The sequence below is a fragment of the Dendropsophus ebraccatus genome, chromosome 12, assembly GCF_027789765.1.
Source record: "Dendropsophus ebraccatus isolate aDenEbr1 chromosome 12, aDenEbr1.pat, whole genome shotgun sequence".
In the NCBI taxonomy this organism is placed as follows: Eukaryota; Metazoa; Chordata; class Amphibia; order Anura; family Hylidae; genus Dendropsophus; species Dendropsophus ebraccatus.
In genome coordinates this window covers 47,437,405-47,459,975 of record NC_091465.1, presented here as the reverse complement: position 1 = coordinate 47,459,975, position 22,571 = coordinate 47,437,405, and the positions used below count along the sequence as shown (strand labels likewise).

The 22,571-nt window shown below is 40.2% G+C and overlaps 1 protein-coding gene across 1 annotated transcript in view; it reads left to right on the top strand.

Moving 5' to 3' along the window:
- The first annotated feature begins 3,962 nt into the window (after window positions 1-3,962).
- Window positions 3,963-22,571, top strand: part of LOC138769569 (cytoplasmic phosphatidylinositol transfer protein 1-like) — a 108,153-nt gene continuing 89,544 nt past the window's right edge. The window contains exon 1 of the mRNA XM_069948132.1: window positions 3,963-4,328. Coding sequence (XP_069804233.1) covers window positions 4,281-4,328 — 48 coding nt within the window. The 5' untranslated portion in view covers window positions 3,963-4,280. The remainder of the gene's footprint in view (window positions 4,329-22,571) is intronic.

Here is a 22,571-nt window from a genome sequence, read left to right as displayed (position 1 = left end):
GTTAGACAATTTCATTTGTACAATTCGTCTAAGCTTGGTCCCTTAAGTAGCTGAGTGCTGTTGTACTCAGGCTGAGTGACGGATCTCTCTGCCACTCAGCCTGCAGTGCACCAGCTGCAATGTGGCTGGATTCAGGAGGCCGGACCAATCAGTCTTTGGTCTGGGCTCCTGATCCAGTATAAAGTGTAGTCAGTGCCAGTTGCAAATCGCTGGCTATTAGGTTAACCCTGGTCCCAGCTTCCCCGTGCCTACTCCTGCGATCCCTGCCCTAATTCCTTCCTGCCCGACCTACTGTTATTCTGACCTCCGCCTGACCTGTGACTATTCTTTGTATTGCCGATTCTGTACTGCGTTGCTCGTGTGGTTTGACTCGGCTTGTTTACTCCTCTTTATTGTGTTGTGTTTGTCCATCTTGTTCAGTGTTTCACGTACGTAGCGTAGGGATCGTCTTCGTGGTTGTCCGCGACCGCCTAGGGTCGATTGAGGCAAGCAGGCAGGGTCAGTGGGTGGATTCAGTTTAGGGCCCACTGTCTCTTGTCCTGTCCGTATTGCTAGTCCTGACACACACAAAGCCAACTGGCCATCTCTGTTAATGAACTGCCTTATTTCAAGAGTCACTGGTTTTAAGAGTCAGAGCTCTCTTCATCAGATACAATGCATGCACTGTATCTGATGAAGAGAGCTGTGACTCTCAAAAAGCGTTATATTTGTGCATATTCCAATAAATATTTTAGCTTCATTGCCAACATCTTCTGTTTCTGTGACTTTATGGAGGCAGCACTGGCATTCATAGAGGTTTTTTTTTTTTTTTCTTTTCCCCTACATGGTGTACAGTAGTTTTTACACCTCTGTGTCTGTTTGCTTCTAATTTTCTGCACCAACCAAAATCTGTACATTCCTTGAGCTTTACACTAGCACAGAAAAAAATTGTATAGTACTGTTAGCCAGAGAAATCCATATCATATATTCAAGACTGAATAAATGGAAAACTTCCCAACGCAGAAGAACTCAAGAATTAACAAGAACAGAAAACAGAAAAAGATGTTTATAGGGAAATTAATACACTTTATTGATCACAGGAAATCATAAAGAAAATCACAAGAATGGGTCTAAACAGCACCAAAATACAAAAAAACATGAACAACTCACATAAAGCACAGAAGTAGGGTCCCACAAACAGCAAAAACAGAGGCTCCAAAACACAGACCCTGGACCTGACAATAATAGAAACATGCAGTATCCCCCCTGGAGGACAAAGAGTTAATGCTCTTGTAAACACATAAGCAATAGCATGGAAAGTAAAGTGCTAAAGTGCTAAGCTAGACAGGTATTTCTGAGCAAATGAGCAGGTAATGAAAAAGAAGCCAGGCAGCATATACCATATACCTGCACTACACCTCCAATGGGGAAGACAGAAATCACGTGGAACATAGGAGGTCACCAGGAACATGCAAAGGTGTATATAGCTAGGGGAGCCAGGAGCCCCAGGAGCCTAAGTACTATTCGCTGCTATGTGCAGCTTTTTCCGGGGTCCATCTCATAAGCCAACACTTCTTTTCACACAAAATTGTTTTTTTTTATATAAAAATTTCACAAGACAAGTGGTAACAGGCCAAAGAGAGATATCCAATTGTAAATGACTTTATTCTGTACATATGCTGTATATTAGAGGCTAGGACACCACTGGATCCCATTCTGTGAGATCATTAAAACTTTGGAAAGGCTTTTCCTGATTTTACATATTATAACCAAACATACAACTACTTGCATAGAACAATTTTGTAGACTATTTTTTTCCTTAAAATTTTATTTATTTCTTTTTGGAGACTTTTCTATGAGCAGCTGATAATTCTGATTATATATATATATATATATATATATATATATATATATATACATACCTACCGTGTATATATATATATATATATATATATATATATATATATATTTTATATTTATTTATATTTATTTTTTTCATCATAAGGCCCCAATTATGTATCATTAATCCTGGACTACTACTAGAAATAATATACTAATGCTTACTAAGGTCTTTGTTGATATTAAATATATTTTCAATACTTTACTATGCAGTATGTGCTGTATATAGTGAAATGAATCACTCTAAATTACAGTATAAGGTTCCACATGTTGTGGGCTTTAAATATAGAATTCATTACAATTTTGCATTTACAATATATCAGAAAACGAGTGCTGGAAACCGTGGGCTTGAACAGTTACTGCGCTCAAAGAGGTTGCGGTAAAATATCATGATCATAAAAGTGCCTCAGGGATTGATTTATCCATTTATTCCATGTAATGTCCCTTTTACAGCACTCCCAAATAAGCCCAGTCCAGGTATCCCAGTCTAGATGAAGTAGGTGTTCTGTTATCTAATGATAGCTATGTATCTCCTCTAACAGCTGTCACCTCATCGGCTCCCCTGCAACCTGATCATAGGGGGCCAATGAGCTTTAAAGGTAGGCCTAATCAAGGCCTTCACATTTCTCATGTTTGCATACCCATTAGATCCTCCCAGAGGCAGGTCCTTGTAGGAGGCCTGTCAGTGTTACACTGATGCGCTATGATGAGGTAACACCAGGGCCATCTTAATAGCATTAGGGTCCCCTGGGTACAGATGTGGGCCTCCCTGCTGACCAACTACTCCAAACCTTGCGACCCCTTCTGCCTTCCCAGCCACATCTAAATTCTCTCTCTCACTGCTTTTGAGGCCCAGCCTGGCACACACATGCACGGTGACTATGATTATATAATTGTGCGGTGCGTGGGTCCGTCAGCCTCTCGTCTCAGGGATTTGTGAGGTGCAGCGCAGCCTCTAGTAAGGGCAGCTGGGGTTGGCAGACACCTCCCTGCAGTGTGGCCGTGGCCCCGTTCTTACAATACAGAAAAACATTGACAGACAGAGGAGCAAATTGATCGCTCCTTTGTTTTCAGAGTCTGTGTTTTACAGTCAGTTCAGAGCGCAGAGAGGCCCCCTATGGGTCAAAGCAACTCTGGGTAACACCAGTAAAACTATTAAAACCGCCAGTGTCACATACTGTACTTAGACTATGTTCACATGATATTTGTTTCTTACCATTTATTATTTTTAAAATGACGTCCATCATTTTAAGTTCAAAACGGCGTCCGTCATTTCGCATTTTGGATAGCGGTTGGTACGTGATTCCAGCTCAGGTGGACTAATTGGCCTTTGGTGTTTATTTAATTAAAAAGTCCATTAAATTAAATAGTAAAGATGGTAAAAGGACGGTGAAAAAAGAAAAACTCTGTGTGAACAACTAAAAAATAGCGCCCGTTGTTCGTAAAAGATGTTTGAATTTTTTTTTTTCATGATCATTATTTTGACATCAACGCAGACAAAATCTGTTATTTAATACACTGTGTACCTTGGATGTCCGTCATTCCATTGATTTCAGTTATAATTTGATAATAATTGATGTCATTTTAAAAAGCGGATGCTTTTTTATTTTATTTTTTTAAACTTAGTCTGTACATAGCCTAAGGGTAAAGTTATATGTTATATGTTGGTGATCTGTTGTATTTTTGGAAGAGCCAATATGCAATACATTGGGATGACAGAATATGCCGTCTTTATATTTATAATAAGAGAGAAATAATACATCTGATTAAATCTATGTCTCTGAATATTGAGTACTAGCACAAGAGTATGACCCCAGTATGAATAGCATAGTCCTTTCCCCACGGTCCCCCTTCTGACATTTATACATTTTCCAGTTAATATGAAGCATAAATACATTAAGTGCCAGAAATGCCATTAGTCTAAATGTGCTCTATAAATATGGCCTGAGCTGAAGTGGCTGCTCCGATACACTTTAGTGACCGTGTGTCTGCTCCTAGTGTACACTAGTAAATAATGCAAAAGAAAATGAACATTTAAGTAGAAGTCACACATCAATCAGGAAAGAGAAAAGAAGGCATTACGATGAAACAGAGAAGGGAGAGGGGGATGTGTGCGAGAGAGAAGAGGAGAGAGAGCGAGAGCGAGAACACAAGAGCACTGCACTGACAGAGCTGCTTCAAGCTGGAGATGGGAGGTTAGAAGGAGACTTTAGTGTCCCCGGCCACCGCACAGTCAGCAATGAGTTAACATTTTTGTGTGTGTGGTGGTAGGTGGAGTTTTTCACTTTCATGCAAAGGTGTGCCTGAAGCCCTGCTGAGAAAAGGCACATACTGCAAGGTGAGGGAAACACACAGAGCTTGGCAAAGTTTTCCCTGAGTACAGAACCAGCGCTGGGCCCAGGATGCTGGTAAAAGAGTACCGGATCTGTATGCCCCTAACAGTGGACGAGGTAAGCTAGGAAATCCTCTTCTCCTTTTGCAGAACTGCATATGGTTTGGGTTACTGTATTCTCTTACAGCAAAAGGCAAACGTGCGTTCTTAATTCATTGCGGTGTTCACGCAGACAGAATGACAGGCTGTACGGAGCTGGAAGAGACATCTGTGTTCAGTCCTTTATACTCAGGTGCTTCACATAAGGGGGTCAAACGTGAGCGTAGCTACTGTAACCATCAGCTTTTCATGTTCCTCCATGAGGCTGACTGTGTTGTGATACGCAGCCTGAATAGCACTAATTCTACTTGAAGGAGGCAAGTGTGCCTACGTCAAAGCATTTTCTGGCCGCCTTTGCCAGTCTGCATTTAGCCTAGAGAGAATACTGTATAGAAAATGGCTTTAAGTGTGATGGGAAGCGTTCATAGTTATCATTCCACTACTGGCTTTAACTTGTAGGTGCATGTCATGTCAGTCAAGCAACCTACGACACATCCTCTCGGTTGCTGAGATCTAACACAACCCTCATGACCTGTCATCTTAAATGTGCCTCTCGCTTCACAGAGCCCCCACAGACTGTGCACATTAATTCTACCTCAATCCCCGTTCATTCCGAGTGAAAGTGAATGTCAATACAACAGCGTCATGTCAATAACACCTGCTCCTCCCAAGCTTTACGCATAGAACTCAATGGCATGTATGAATGGATTTGCCAAACTAACTCTATGCAAAACCTAGAACTACATACTTGAGGGTCCAGGAAGCTGAGATGTGAGTTGTCTAGCAGGGTCCTCTATAGACCTGTCTAAGAAGAGGACCCTCTACTATGAAAAGCATCATTATGGGCCGCAACAGATACTATATCTTTACTAGTTTAGCCCTGCAAATATGACATCGCTGAGTGCTTTATTGGGTTTATATGAAAATTTTGAGGTCTTGAACAAAGTTTGTGTTCTTACAATGGGTGTACTGTAATTTGGAGCTAGGTCACCGATGCTATGACTTTCAGAGGAGGAAAAACTTTCTGGAACTTATGCTTGGTAATGTTTATTATGAATTAGCTTCAAAGTTTATTGTTGTATATTGTCTTAGGAGAGGTCTCCAAGGCAACCAAAGTGTTTATCTAGTGATGCTTCAGCTGACAATAGACAATAAGCTAAAATTATCAGATAGATGGATGACAGTTGTCACCCTTCGGAAATGTCTGACCAATAGCTGAAAAAAATCCAACATGGCCATCAGCAGATTGACGTTAATGAGTTGTGTCTTCAAAAAGACAACCAATGTTTACATCACCGTTGGGGTGTTTTTCTTTATGTAATATACAGGGTGGTTCAAAGGTAGGTGGACAGTAATGTGAAAATTTATCAACCATGGTGTAAAGTGAAACTGGTTCAGTTGCCCCTAGAACCAATCAGATTCCACCTTTCATTCCTCACAGACTCAACGGAAAATGAAAGGTGGAATCTGATTGGTTGCTAGGGGCAACTGAGCAAAGTTCACTTTACACCATGTTTGATAAATCTCCCCCTTCATAACCCTATTACACATACTATCCACCTACTTTTGGACCAGTATTGTTCTCATTTGCTTCTAACAGTTGATATGAACATTTTTTCATCTCAACCTATAGACATGAGATTTTTATAGGATACAGGTACTTTGACTGGACCTGTTGAAAATCCAAAGGTGCCCATACACCTTATACTAAAATCAACCCAACCAGCCACCAATAGCAGTTTCAGTTGACTCTCTAAGGCATATGGGGACTTCCCTATGGTGGGGTGTACTTGCTTTTTGCCCCACAACCCTTTAGTTCTTCAAGGGATAAGCTGGCCCCAGAGCAATCTTGTGGCAGATAACCCATACCCTTCACATAGGGAACATATGTGTTTGGGGAATGGGGAGAAATAACTTCTATTTAAAGGGTATGATAAGCTTAAGGGCTATAAAAGTTGTCTATACTCATCTTTTGTCGCTGGTTTTGCCATCAGTATAAGGAGTATTGGGCTCTCCCAACAGATAATGTCAGTGGAGATTAAACATGATGGAAAATGCCCGACCTCTTTGTTCTGGGAGAGATAAGCCACAGACAGAAAGCCCTTGCTTGTCCGTGCTGAGTTTTCCTGTGTATGGGTATGACAGGGACTGGACAAGAGAAATAACTGGAGGCTGAACAGTCTTTTGCCATCAGTGCATGGCTATCTTAAGGCCAGCCTGACAGTCTCCTAAAACCTCTCATCTGAGAAAAATAAGATTAGATAGGCTGTACTTTTAACTCTCTGGGCCTTTGTTTCTCCCAAGATAAGTAATGAAGGGGGTGTCTGCCAGCTGCTTTTTCCCTACCTTCATACAAATGCAAGGTTATATTCACCAGTAAACTTTTTTTTTTTTTAGTTTGCATATAAAAGCTAATCTACAAAATCCATATTTACTTTGTAAATACATTGCATTATGTGTCAGGTCCTGATTCTGAGTCACAGTCTACATTATGTTCCAGAACTGCATTTACTTCAGAGCTGTAATCTCATAATATTTGATGATAACTGTAATGGGGATTGCTCTTTGATTTGCATTACTTTGTAGTTCAGTTAATTCAATTTATATTTATTATCATTATTATTATATCGTTATTTGAATAGCTTATTTTATTAAGAAAAAGTCAAGAAAAGCAGCGCTCCAATTGCACAATCCATTTTTTCCCCACTCTTTTTTGTTTTTGTTTTCCACACATATACAGTTTTCAGCTCTGGGAAGTTTTCATATCCATGGTAGGCTGAGAGTCTTTTAGGACAGTCCTAACGGTCCAGCATGCAGTGCTATATTTTGTAGTGAGACAAAATGGTAGTCAACGGGGTCCATTAGGAGTCATCTGTTCCATCATGTGATAGTTCTGGCAGCACTGTAACTTTTATCATTCTGATCCTGGGACAGAACAATAGACATTGGAACACAGATGTGAAAAAGCCCTCAGGGTGTATTATCCACAGTTCCTTGTATAAGCTGTACTTAAATAAACTTTTTTGGCAAGATACTTGACTTGCTAATAAAATATAGTCATGGTGACGGGGTAGTCTCACTTTTCTTACTGAACAAGGTCTAAATAATGATATTTTTTTATTTAAATACAGTATTTATTATGTTTGATGTAATTTCTTCACTGTGCTTGTTTAAAGTTCCTTTTGAAAGAAAATTGAAGTAAACTACTACTTACAGTCTATGCAAGGTGTGCGTGTGTGTGTGCGTGTGTGTAGGGGGGGGGGAGGGGCTGAGCAGTGATTTTCTATCATGCCCAACCCTTATCTCCACTGACATTATCTTTCGGTGGTCGGTAGAGCCCCCTACACCTTATATTAATGGCTGATAAGATTATAAGGTGTATAGGAATCAAAAGGCCAGCTGGATATTGTCATAAATTACATAATTTTACCACTTTATAAAGCTAATCTCATCTGCGGTATACAGTTCAGTTGTCCTAGACTTGAAAAGGGTAGAAAGGCAGCAACTAAACTGAATAGGGGCATGGTGCATAAGTATGCAATAAGTATGGGGAAAGTTTTTCCAGATAAAACCTTCTTTGGCTATGTGCAGACAGCGTTCTTTTTTAGAAAAGAACGGACGCTGATTGTAATGAAATCTTTATTTTCTGCAGCGGCAGCATTGCTTTGAATTCAAGGCAATGCCATCCGCTGTGTGCCGACATTGTTATTTTAACGTCCGTTCTTTCTGAGCAGCCGGTGGCCTTACTTTACATTGTAGTCAATGGTTAATTGATTTGTGGACACACCCAACGTTGTCCGCAATTCAATTGTAAAAAGATAATGTTCCTGCAGCCGATACAGCATTATCGGCTGCAGGAATGTGCCAAACACCACTGGCAGTGCTATGCAACGTCCAATGTTATACTATGTGTGAACATAGTCGTTAAAAGACAAAGGTTATCCACATCTTCTCCTCATCTTGGTTGATCTTTGATGGATGTGTCTTTTATATCCATATTAACTATATAAATATATAGCATCACCTTATCTGCCCAATGGGTTACAATCTAGGTAAAGATGTGATAAACCCAATACCAGACCCCAGACTAAGGGCCCTATTACACCTATTACAACAGATTATCTGACAGATTTTTTTGAGCCAAAGCCAGGAATTGACTGTAAACAGAGAACAGTTAATAAAAGACTGAGATTTCGCCTCTTTTCAAATCCATTCCTGGCTTTGGCTTAAAAAATCTGTTGTTGTAATAGGGCCCTTAGTCAAAATTCCTTAATAAATTGAATATCCTGCTGCAACAGATTCTTATAAACATCTTCTGTTTACGGACTGGACAATGTCAGCTCCCATCTAATACTGTGGTCTTATGGTGTTACGGTTGTGGTCTGCCAATGTAACTTCTTGATGTATAAGAATGATTCATCAAATTACAGAGTCTTCAATGAGCTGGAAAAGCACTTGGCATTTTCACATGGCTTCTCTTCAAGAACTGGCACAGCCCTTCACAATGTTAAGAGAAAGTGTTTACATCTTAACTGTGTCTCAGTTCTTTTGAAACATTAACCAGCCACCTATTGGCGTTACCATCATATTTTACCTACTCTGTTACTTCTCATCCAGTCCACAAGGTAAAGCAGGTTTACACTAATAAAAGATAAAACAAATGACTCATTTAAGACCTAGTTTATTACTGGAAGTTGTAAGTTGTGCTTTCTTCATGAATCCTCCATTTAATATTTTATGCAGACAGTCTACCTCTATGAAGAGTAGGCGTGGACCCACAATTGTCCATACTAGTAATGGAGCACCAGTTGTTTATGTAGACTTTAAAGCATACCTGCACTTGTATAGAGTGGTATATATTTGGTCTGTTCTGACTTGTTTATATAGGTCACTTATTTCTGCTTACATTGTATCCATGTGAAGTGAAAAATTCATTTGGCCAATGTAAACACAAGCCTTTCCTGACGAGTTTAATGGTCTCATTGTGAAATGCATCAATGGCCACAGTACAGTACAATAGTGAAGACTAGTGATCTGCACTCCTAAAAGGGCTTGATGTATCATTTATTATCTTTCGCAGCCAATCCATTAGTAGCCTAAACAAAGGAACGTCTACATGTCATTTAGTGGTGCTGATTGTGTGTGTCTGCGGAGATGTAAGTAATGTAACAAAAACTGGAGCAAAGTAGGGTAAATTAATGGTCTTTGATCTATATGTTTATGTAACTAAAGCTCAAATATCACAGAACATATGGTAATATTTATTATCTTCTTGGGATAATTGAGATACTTCAGCTGTGCCCCTGGGTTGGCCTGGCAATGCCCCTTAAACACCCAGAAAGTTGGTAGGACTCGCATAAGCACCACTTTGTTTGCTTTTTGGTTCATGGGATTGTTCAAGGAAAATCAGAAAGGAGGGCTACTATGTTACTATTGTACATTTGGCCTCAGGGAGATGTTTCATCATTTTGACCCTTAAAGGAGAACTTCAATTTTTTTTTTCTTTTAAATCACCTGGTGTCAGAAAGTTATATAGATTTGTGATTTATTGCTATTTAAAAATCTCAGGTTTTAAGTACTTATCGTCTGCTGTATGCCCTGCAGGAAGTGGTACATTCTTTTCAGTCCGACACAGTGCTCTCTGCTGCCACCTCTGGCTGTGACAGGAACTGGCCAGAGCAATAGAAAATTCCCATATAAAACCTCTCCTGCTCTGGACAGTTCCTGTTGCGGACAGAGGTAGCAGCAGAAAGCATTATGGAAGACTGGAAGGAATACATCGCTTCCTGCCGGGCATACAGCAGCCGATAAGCACTCGAAGATTTGAGATTTTTAAATAGAAGTAAATAACAAATCTATATGACTTCCTGACACCAGTTGAACCTGATGAACTCTTGTCTTTCTTCAACGGTATTAATTATATTAGTATCATTTGAAAGAACATTTGTTTCGCTAAAGTTCCTCTTTAAGATTAACCCTTAGAACAGTAAACAAACTAGACTGCTGCATAAACCATATCTAATGGCTCCTAGCAGGGATCGTCCGAACCTGGTTCGGACGGAGTTCGTACGAACCCGAACCCTCCGTAATGATTACCGCTGTCTGCCCGCTCCGTGCAGCGGGCGGATCCAGCAGGAGGAACGCCTGGAAAACTGGGATACAGCCATAGCCATAGGCTGTATGTTAGCAACTTACCTGACTTTGCATCAGCAGCGGTCTCCTGTGCTCAGGGCGCGCGGACAAGACGCCGCCGATGGTAATCTGTACACTGGCCTATTTCTCTGCTCAGGTTGTCTCTGTTGTGTTCTCTGGCAATTGCAGGGTTAACCTTGGTTTGGCTTGCATTCTGTGACAGGCAGGTTTGTTCCCAGTGTGTGTGTGTGTGTGTGTGTATGTGTTTCAGGTGTCTCTGGTTGGAGATTAGGGGCTGGGCCAATCCTGTCCTGAACCAGATTCCTGGTTCCTCATATAACACAGTCTGTGTCTGTAGGAGTTGCTGGGTATTTTGCTGTGTATCCACACAGTGTCTCAGCTCCCTGGTTTGTATTGTCTCCTGTTTCTGACCTTTTGGCTTGTTCCTGGACCTTCCTTGTTTGCTGCTTGCCCTGATCTTCTGCCTGTGTTCTGACCTTGCTTTTGCCTTGTGACTCTGTACCTCTGCTACCTGACAGTGTATGACCCGGATTGCTGACCTTTCTTTATTGTGTTTTGTTTGTCTTTTTTTGTCTTGTGTTTCACCTACTCAGTGTAGGGAACGTCTCCAAGTTACCCGCTGTCATCTAGGGCAGATCTAGGGCAGATTGTGGTAAGTAGGCAGGGGCACTGGATTGGGTCAGTTCAGCGCTCACTTGTCTGTGTCTCTGCTCTTGTCAAAAAAGAAAGTTGATGATCTCCAGCTTCATAAAACATACTCTTTATTTACTTCGGCAACATCATAAAATTACAAACGTTTAAAAACACGCTGACGCGTTGCGAGGTAGACCCTCTTAATCTGCTCTTGTACCTGACTAGTCATTACACTGTATCCCAGTTTTCCAGGCGGTCCTCCCGCTGGATCCGCCCGCTGCACGGAGCGGGCAGACAGCGGGAATCCGATGCCGAGCGTTCGGGTTCAGCCGAACCCGAACCTCGGCGGGTTAGGACCATCCCTAGCTCCTAGCAATTGTACCAGCCCTGTACTAGAACTTGCATTTAGCTCAGAGTATTCTGCACCTCCTGTAATTACTTCTATGGCAACCAACAGTGAAAGTACAGTAGTTATGTCCTTAGAACTTAGGAAACAAAAGATCCCTAGAACAAACTAAGTGCTGGCTATGTGCAAGTGTACAAACCCTTACTATACCACCATTTATTGTATGTTCTATTGTTCAGGAGATAGATGGAAATAGCCAATGTCATTCTTCTGTTTTTTTATGGTACACTTGACAACTTGTCTTGGGGTATTTATAATAAAAATAGACAGATAGATGGATAATAGATAGCTAGGAGATAGATACTGTATGCCTGAACAGTTATATGTGTATTAGATGCTTATCAATGGTATATTCGCAGTATATGTCATAAATGGGACCTGTATCTATCTCAAATTCAAGAGGCCACCTTCTTTTGACTGGTGGAGGTGGTCAGAAAAGAGGCTGTTTTACCCATTTTGTGCAGCTCCCTTTGTATAGGAGTTATCAACATTGTCAATATAACTTCTAAATGTCAACATGAATCAGCATGCTAAAAGTGGTTATTTCTCACCAGCTCCAAACACCTTTGGTGAATCTCTCATGGCCATCCCATACACATGAACACATGTTCATCTGTTGTCTATGGAGAGGTTTGGGGTAAGTTACAGCCAGACAGATCTGGCACTGGCTTATCACTCCCAGAACAATACAATCGGGTGGTAAAAATCCATCACACCTGACCCTTCTCCACAGATAATGTCGATGATGCCCCTATACACTTTATATTATCGTCAGTAGCCAATTCAGAAGACTTTAGTATTTTTTTTAATCCTTTATTCTTTTTACCCATTTAAAAAAAAATTACAAAAAAATCATAGACAAAATTTTTGACAAATACTAAAAATTCAAAGAAAAAAAATCCCAGCTTCCATAAAGCCCATTATAACAAACAATCTCATTACAACTTCCAATTCCCACCCTTTCGCTCCCCAGGCCAGACAGATGAAACAGAAACAAAAACCAAATCCTACCACCCAAAAACTTCTCTCATATTCTTCTTTCCATATTCCTTTCCTGACTAATTCTTGTGATAACTCAGTCCAGAATTACTTCACCTTTCTACATTCCCAAAATAGATGAATCAAACCAGCCTCCTCCATGCCACATCTATGCCACATCTATCACAAGACTTTAGTATAAAGTGAATGTGTACTTCTAGTACAAAATTACTCTATAAATATTAATTACTAAAAATAATAACAACAATGAAGGGTCATACATGCTATTTTATTGGTCAGATAAATTAGTATAGTTAGGTATAGAGATTCCAGATGCAAGCTAGTTCCACGTATCCCAAAGGAATAATTCAACTTACAACCTGTGTTGTGAGCAGAACCTAACAATAAGCATAAATAATGACTGGAACCTTTTTAATGTAGCTGTAAAAACATAGTAAAGGAAACTATGGCACTTACTTTTTAGGGAAATGTATAATAGTTACAATATAAAGTTAATACCTGATTCGCTTTGTCAGAACAGAGATTATACAAATTAAACCATAAGACCAAAGCATCATTGCTTTAATAAATGCAGAACTTTGAAAGGTCTTTTTTTTTTTCTTTTTTTTTTTAACCAACATATAGGAAACTTCAGAATTTGAGAATGTTCTTATTAAAGCCGAGTTCCAGACACATACTGTGAAGATTGTTGGTATTTTCTCCGAGTTAGTCTGCTCTAATGTATTGAGAGTCCACTCTGTGCAGAAATCCTGCTACTATAAATGCTATGTTCCCATACTGTTCAAACATGTAAAGCAGAAAGTTCTCTCATGGCTTATAGAAGGCCTTATTATTCTTCATTATATGGCAAGATTTTCCCGAGAATATATGCATTCATATCTTTTGAAAAGAGGCTTACAATTTTCTGTTTCTGAAAGCCACAATTAGGGATATTTTCATAAAAGCCATTTGTCTTGCCAGTTTGCTCTTGAAATGTTTTTGGCCTTATAGGATTAAAATTGAATGATCAGATGCTATGAGCTGGGAATGCACATTCAGCTTCCAGAAAAAAAGAAGCAATTACCAAAAATGCCAAAAGAATGGGAATATTCTGTTCAAATAAAGAGGTTTATATTGAGAAGGGACATGGTGATGGTTAGGAAGGATACTGTAAAGCATTGCAATGGTTAGGCAAGGGAAGGAAGACTTATACTGGGCTTATAGTAGATGGAAAACCAGGCAGAAAGATGTCGGTTGGCAGCATTCATCCTAGTTGCAGTTTTCGGCTGCATTCACACGTCCAGTAAAATTGTCCGTGGTAGAGACTGACATCTTACTCCAAGGCTCTGCCATACTAAGGCCACATTTACACGATCCGAGCCGCGACCCCTCTGTGATGGGAAAAAAAGGTAATGCTCGGAGGATTATGCACGGCTCCCCCAATAGAAGTGCAGATCTCAGTCTCTGTCTCTGAAGTAAGATCTCAGTCTCTGTTTAATGTAATGTGTGTTACTAGCTTAAGACTAAAAGAACTGGTCAACAAATGCTTAGGGGGAAACAATGGAATCTCCAGAGTCTTTGGTAAAAGAGTGAAGGTGCCATAGAAATATACTGTATAAGGATATTGTCTCCTACCATCTTTGTTAGATAAAATGACATATTAGTAGACTTTACAAAAGTTAAGAGTTGTCTCTAGGCTAGGACAAATGATCTTCTTAGTCATTCTGGTTGTATAACTGAAACAGTAGGTATGGATGTACTCTCTAACCTCTGCATAGGTCTATCTCCAGTCAGGATTGCACAAAACTTCTGGCAGACTCTCTTTACTTATTGCCTGAGGGAAATGCACAACAAGTAAGACAATGTGCTGGCTGTGAAAACAGCTAAAAGACATTTTTGTGCAACACCTGTTTTGTGCCACCTGGCTTTTTGCAATTTGCACCACTTCCACCAAGAAGGTGGAGAGGGGGCGTAACAGTAGGTAGTGGTCCACAGAGTGTGCCTGACCTCCACACACATCATTTTTATCATAATTAACACCTGCATGCAGGGGCCATGTAAAGGGCTTGTTTTATTTTCAACAATACAGACAATGGGGAAGATTTATCAAACATGGTGTAAAGTGAAACTGGCTCAGTTGCCCCTAGCAACCAATCAGATTCCACCTTTCATTTTCCAAAGAGTCTGTGAGGAATGAAAAGTGGAATCTGATTGGTTGGCAGCGTCCAAAAGCAGCTTATTTCTCTCTCCTTATGGCGATAGAGATGCCATGTCTGTATCTTTGGTCAGCAAGTAAATCTTATCTTTATGTTTTCCATTTCTTCAGGATTCAACCTTAGTTTTGACTGGCTTAAAATCTGAATTCTATATTTTTCTTGAGACTACTGAATGATAGTCCATAGTTGTCTCTCGTGAGGGAAGACGTGTGTTCCATCAAGGCAACCGTTGTCCAGATGCCCTACTGTGGAATTTCTTACTAGCAACATCTTTATAAATGCAATATTATTGAATATTAGAAAACAAATTAAATGCAATTTTTATTTATTTTTTTATTTATTTATTCATTTATTTATTTTTTTCAAAAGCATGGGCTCTACTTCTACAGTTTACACAGTAAAATATGTAAACTATGCTTATCATGCCAAGTACATGCTTGATCCCTCGGTGTGTCTATTTGCTTCCCCAGATAATGCTAGCTGCTCTTCTAAAGACAGCCCAAACACTAGGCCCGTCACTGAGGCTGCAATGGGTTCAGAACATCAGCAGCAGAGCATAGACAGCACATCCTTAGTGTAGGTAGTGAACATATCGCCTCCTAACAGACTGTATTTTCTTTTGTTATCTCGATCAGTGATAATATGTATAAACTGCACAATGACTTTTTCAACGAGCTTTGAATTGATAGGAATGATAAGACATCTCTAGTTTGTTTTGTGACTCTGAACACTTCACTCAAGAAGATGGCCAGATCATTATACCACATGTAGTGACGAAAAATGAGCTGATGTTAACAATGTAGTTCCACTAGTTTTACAAACAAAAAGTAACTGAGCTAAGACTTTTGTTGTAGAGGAAAACCACCTAAACTGGTTCAGCTTTTTTTTACCTTCTCCTCTTTTCACTGTAATCTTGTAATTGACGTAAGCAGAGCAACGTTTACCCTGTGACAGCTGACACCTGACATGTCAAAAAGTTCACCTGGGGCCAGAATTGTTTTCATTAAAACAATTATTATTTGTTTATTTTTACTGTAGTCAGACATTGTCAATATTGTAACTGGTATCAGGGACCGCTTTAACCCCTTAAGGACTGAGCTAATTTTCATTTTTGAGCTTCTATTTTCTCCTCCTTGTGTTTAACGGCCAGTTTTGCATTTTTTTTTCCCATATAGACACAAGCTTTTATTTTTTCGACACCAATAATGCTTTGTAAAGACAGACTTAATTTTTCCATAAAATATGCTGTGAAACCGGAAAAAAAAAGATTTGTACAGTGAAATTGAAAAAAAAAAGTGGAATTCTTTTGATTTCGGGAGGTTTCATGTTTACGCAATTTGCTCTATGGTAAAACTGACATGTTATCTATGTTCCTCAAGTTAGTACTATTATAATGATGGTTAACTTGTGTAACTTTTATTTTATTTGATGGCTTTTAAAAAATTCAAACTTAAAAAAAAAACTAAAAGTTCTTTAAATTGCTCCATTCTGATCCTTATAACACTTTTATTTTTTGGTCTATGGGGCTGTGTGAGGTGTCATTTTTTGTTCCATGATCTCTTCTATTGGTAGCTTGCTTGTGTATATGAAACATTTTGATCACTTACTTTATTACAATTTTCTGGATTAGATGTGACAAAAAATCAGCAATTTTGCACTTTGGTGGGTTTTTACCCTTACGCTGTGTACTGTGCGAGATCAGGAATGTGATAACTTATTTTATTATTACTGCACTGATCTCTTAAAAAGGGCAGTGCAGTGCAGTATATTTATACAGCATTGACTAATGTGATCAGTATTGGATTATAAATGGGCTGCTGGAGCCCATTGCAATCCATCACCAAGCCGGGATAAGCCTCACTACGGCCATGAGGCCCAGCCGCGTGAGATGAAACTATTGCCCCTCTGTGATGGCATCGCAGGGGAGGAAGGGTTGATTCCCCCCCCCCCCCCCCCCCACACACACACATGACTAGACACCAAGGAGGAAACGGATGAAAAAAACGGATTGCAAAAGCGCAGTGTGAACCCACCCTTACAGTAATTTAAATAGACTTACAGACTTGTCCGATTGGTAAATATACTAGGAGGGAAACATGTAGGGGTTGTACCCATGTTCAGATAATATTGTTAAAAAAATTGTGATTTTTATGAGGTTTGGGAAAGCATTAGGCTATGTTCACACAACGCACAACTACGGCCGTGGAACAATCGTATACATCGTATACGCTCCGGCTGGGAGCACATCGTATACGCTCCGGCTGGGAGCCCATGCGGGGCCGCAAAAAACTGACATGTCTGCAGAAAGACCTGTCAGTTCACACAGTGAAGCGAGCGGCTCACTGTGTTCTATGGGAAGCTCTGATGCGGGCGCACGCTGATGCGACCGCATCAGAGTTCTGCGGCCGGACGGATCATCCGGCCGGTACTTAACGGACGGTCTCTAACGGTGTGTGAACATAGCCTTAATGTCCTCTAGGTCAAGACCATACATACATGACAAAGTTTCAAGCATTTCTGTGATCTTTAGGATCTGACATGGCCTACTTTTACTGTAAACATTATATACCACTCTTTTCTTCAGACTATTGTAACTTTACATTCTTTACATTAGCACGAGACATTGTTTGCTGAGGTACCCTGTGGAATCAGGGCCTATGTCACACAGCAGTATTTAGGTCAGGCGTATATATATATATATATATATATATATATATATATATATATATAGGTACCTGGAAATGGCAAATTAGCTAAATATTTTTTATATTTCACAAAAACAAATTCTAAATACCAAATGTTCCTACATTCGTTTGCTTTTATCGTACCCTTTACCGAATAATTACAATAATCTGAAATGTTCAATTTGTAAACCAATGATGGTTGAAAAACTTCTTCTTTAAACATTGGATTGTGTTCTTTTAAGAGGATTATATCAGAAGTGAGTATGACTAATTGAAAATGATGACTGGAGGCTTAGTTAAAAGAAGAGATTGGCAGATGATGGGGACTCTGATGTAGATTTGACAGTTACTCAGTAATTCCGTCTCAGTTTTTGCAGCTGCCCAAGATAGTGGATGACAGAATGATACATTTTGAAATTATGTATAATTGTTTCTCGAGACATGTTGTCAGCGATAAAATAATGAATTTGCAAGAATTGCGGCATAACAGATTTGTTATTTACCTCTTTTATTGTCAGGCGTTACTGGCAATGAAAGATAGTAGACATATTTATATAGTGGAAATAGTATACTGAGAATTCTCATTTCTTTTTAAATTTAAAGGAGCGTTCTTTACCATGTTAAAGGGCAACTTTTTTAGCTTATTTAACACACATTATAAAGTCATATAACTTTGTAATGTGTCTAAACAAGCGCTCTGGCCCCAATTCCCCCCTTCCGACCTCCGACCTCCACTCACAGAAGTTTAATAAAGTATACATACCCGATTACGGTCGACCCCATCCTCTTCTTCCGGGCGCCATTTTGTGACAATTTCATCACAGCAGGGGGCAGGCCAGGTCTTCATCCTCCTCAGCGTCTTCTGGTGAAGTGAATGGGACATGAAAAGGCTGCTGGTGCACTTGCATACCAGCAGCCTTTTCATTGGCTGGAGTGCATCATATGGCTTCCAGCTTGCTCAGCCCTGATTGGCTGAGCTTGCTGGAAGCCATGTGATGCGCTCCAGCCAATGAAAAGGCTGCCGGCACAGACCCGGAAGTGAGAGAGTTCGGAAGACGCCGGCCGGAGGTGACGGAGCGGCGGGCGGCAGAAGGGGGGGGGGGTTCAAGTGCCAATCGTCACCGGAGGGATGGTGAGCATGATCCGTGTATGTGTCTGTGTTTTTTGTTTTTTTTTATAGGTCCCGCCAGAGTTGTCCTTTAATTAAAGCTATTCAAATTAATACACATTAACTAATAGGTGCACAAGTACAGTACAGTGACCGGTACATTATATACTTCATTTTTTGACCACATTGCCTTTGGTGCTACTTGTGACACTTGTATCAACCAGCTTTTTTTTTTTCAGCTGTTTAGTATTGCTCTGCCATACTAATTCATTTCTGGAATATGCCATATGGTTTGTGTGTCGTTACCGATGTCCTTGCAGCCCTTGCAGCATCATACATTACCTGTCCAGGCTTCTTCTCCGCGCTGTCTTCATCCCCGGGTCCCGTGCTCTCTATCTTCAGAATGGCCAGTCAACTGACAGGCCACACTCAGCCAATCACAGGCCGCAGCGGTCCCGGCCTGTGATTGGCTGAGCGCTCCGTCAGCTGACCGGCCATTCTGAAGATAGAGCGCGCGGGACCCGGGGATGAAGACAACGCGGAGAAGAAGCCTGGACAGGTAATGTATGCTGCTGCTGCTTGTCAAATCGTCGGTTTCCCGCCGCGCACCGCTATTCAACCGTAGCGAGGGGGAACGATGATTTTAGGTCTGGCCCTAAATGAATGATCAGCCGATGACACGATCATCGGCTGATCGTTCTCTCTATTTCACCGAACGATAATCGGCTGAATCGGGCCAAATGGGGCCGATCGGGCCGATTATCGTTACTGTGAATAAGGGCCCTAAAAGAGCTATAGCACTGGTCTGCTTACTTGTTCTTACTTGACTTGATTACATTACCCAGGTTAGCTTACTTGAACTGTCATCTTTGGGCAAGCTCTGGCTTCTTTTTTTCCAAAGTCCTCTACTTGATAAGACTGTCATTAAAAAAACACTATATAGGGCAGTTTAAATGTGGAGTTTCTGCCATGCATCATTTAAACCTTTACAGGTTTATAAAAAAAACAACCCAAGTGTACTCTAAAGAAAGTGCAGGCATTCAGTTGCATATGTTTTCAGAATCTGGGCATTTAGGATATCCCAAAGGACCAGGTCAAAGTTCCACCAAATATAATTTCTAGATTTAGATTCCCAAACACATCAAACTTTCAAGAAAACTTAAAGGATTTGTCCAGCGAAAATCTTTTCCTTTCAAATCAACTGATATCATAAAGTTATATAGATTTGTAATTTACTTCTATTAAAAAACTCTTACCATACTTATTAGCTACTAAATGTCATGCCGGAAATGTTGTTTTATTTTCAGTCTGACACACTGCTCTCTGCTGACATCTCTGGCTGAGACAGGAACTCTGTTTCGGTTTTATATGAATTCCCATAGAAAACCTCTTCTGCTCTGGACAAATCCTGTCTCCACCAGAGATGTCAGCAGAGAGCACTGTGTCAGACTGAAAATAAAACATTTCCTGTAGGACATTTAGTAGCTAATAAGTATGGGAAGACTTGAGATTTTTTAAAAGAAGTAAATTACAAATCTATATAACTTTCTGATATCAGTTGATTTGAAAGGACAACCCCTTTAATGCAGTGCCAGAACTGTTGCACAACATTTACTGCCGGCAGCCAAAATATGTCAATGGTAAAGTATCCAAAGTATCCATTCAAAGATTTTAAGAAAAAGGATTAAAGGAAAAAAATTATATGGCCCAAGTGCAGTGTTTTTTTCCTGTCAAATACAATAAAATTTGCCAAAATGAATATAACTGGCCTGCATATTTTTGGCATTTTGTTGTTGGACAGAGATAAAAACTTAAGTGGTTTTCCAAGATAATAAAAAGCTTTAAAACCAGCTCAATGTGCCTCAGGCAATAATTTTTGTTCTTCTTTTTGCCTGTTTTATATAAAACTTTCAAAGGTGTTTTCCGGGCAAAATAGACTGATGAGCTATATATAAGTTAGTAATATGCAAGTGTATTGATGAATGCCACTGTCTGGTTCTTAAGGGCCTATTACACTAAGCGATTATCGGCCGTACTCGTGTAGAAGACAACCATCAGCCGACATGCACATTGTCGGCTGATCGTTGTCTTTCAACAGGCTGAAACGCTAATGAGAAGCCTGGCAACAATCTGCTGCCATCACTCCAGCAGACCCCCGCTCTCTCCTATGGGCTTATGATTGCCTAGGCACCCCCCCCCCCCCCCCCCGCAGCTCTTACCCACTCCTTCTTGCCTGCTGTCACGCATTCAACAGTACCGGCAGTGGGCAGGGTACTCTCCACATCGCCCTGTGTAATAGGGGCTTTAGTTGCTACCAAGGTCCTAAAAAAGGTAATTCACAGCCTAGTCCTAAAGAAGTATATTTTATGTGAAATGTGGGGAAGGGATAAATACTACATAAATTGAATACAGGACATCACAGAAATGAAACATATAAACAAATTTAAAATCTAGGTCCTGTGACCACATATAATATGGCCATAAAGAGCCACAGAGGCTCCCACACAAAGGAAACAAAACCACAAGCTACTTTTGTTGCTCAAGAGATCACCAGGCTTATTATGCCTCTACTTGATAAAAAGCTGGACCTTCTTCATGCCTCCATCACGTCAGCTTTAGCTCAAATAAGCCCAAAAGGAACAGGCCTGTTCCCAGGAAAACACTAGGCATCAAGGCAGTTCAGGACAAGCTGGATGACCTAGAGAATAAGGGTAGGAGAAACAACTACACTACAGCCATTAATATGGGGACAGGGACTAAAATTGATAAACTATGTTAAGTGCTGCAGAATCATTTTTTTTAGTATGTTATTCATGCTTAAGCCAACCAAAAAGTGCAGTTTTACATATGATAAATCACATCTATTGCAGTATATTATAGTAAATACAGTATAACTCTTGCATGTTTTCTTTCCCCTGTCCAAACCTATACCACCCAAAAAAGAGAAAACATCCCCGTGCTCCAGTGGCGCCAGTGTACTGCAGCCTTTGCTCCTATGCACCTAAAAAGAAGCTGATGCTGCAGTGACTGGGTGATGCTGCAATAAAGGGTGTGGAGCCAACTGCTCCCTGCCCTGTTCTACTGTAGTATGGACAGCTACTAGCTGATTGTCAGGGGAGCCAGATGTTGGCACCCACCAATCAACTATTTATTGAATTTATTGATCAATTGTTTTATCCTGGACCATCCCTCTAAGATAGGTTGTTGTCTTAACACACATACTGTACACAATGGAGCCCGTCTCCTGCAATGAGTAGGATCAGGTGGCCAGCCAGGGAGTAAAGTGGCATGCTGCATGCTTCACCTGGCTATAACTAACTATTGGGGGAGGGGATCTAAGCTCTGAGGTCCTTTTCTATATAAACATGTCTTTGCAACATGTCAAAAGTAAATTTAAATGTCAGTAATGTGTAGGCTGGGTTCACCCAATATAAAAAGCAAAAAGGGGAATGTCGGAGTTACAGACTATACAATGTGCGGCCTCTTTTTTGTTTTCATTTTACAGTACGTGAATCTGATCTTAATGTAACCTGAACATTTAGGAACTATTTTTGAGAATGGGAAAAGCTACTATATAATTTTTACTGTATTCACTTTAGAAGTGAGTCTTTCCTTTATGACCTGTTCTCTGTTTTTAGTCTGTTTCTGGCTTTGGCTTCATAAATCTGTCTGTGTAAACATACCATAAGGTGGTGTTCAACTAAGTCCAGCAACATCAATATAAACGGCATAAAGAAAGAAAAAAACGCCACTCATCGAGTGGTGGTCTTTTTGTAATTAGTCATTTTTTCATGGTGAAGTTACAAAATGTTTACCAACACAACCTAGAACACATTAGAAATCTTGGGAACTCTTACCATCTAATTTTCCTGCATTGTAAGGGTCAATTTTCATTGGAAGTCAAATAATTTTGTAGTAAATTTGTGTAGGCCCACACAATTTTTATTTCAATATAAAGATTCCATGCAGGTGTATTTTCTGGTCAGATTTAATTCGAGGACCCTGGCCTTGCAAGACAACAGTGACAACCACTAAGTCACCACATTGTACATACAAAAGAGAACCTACCACCTATCCTGGTAAA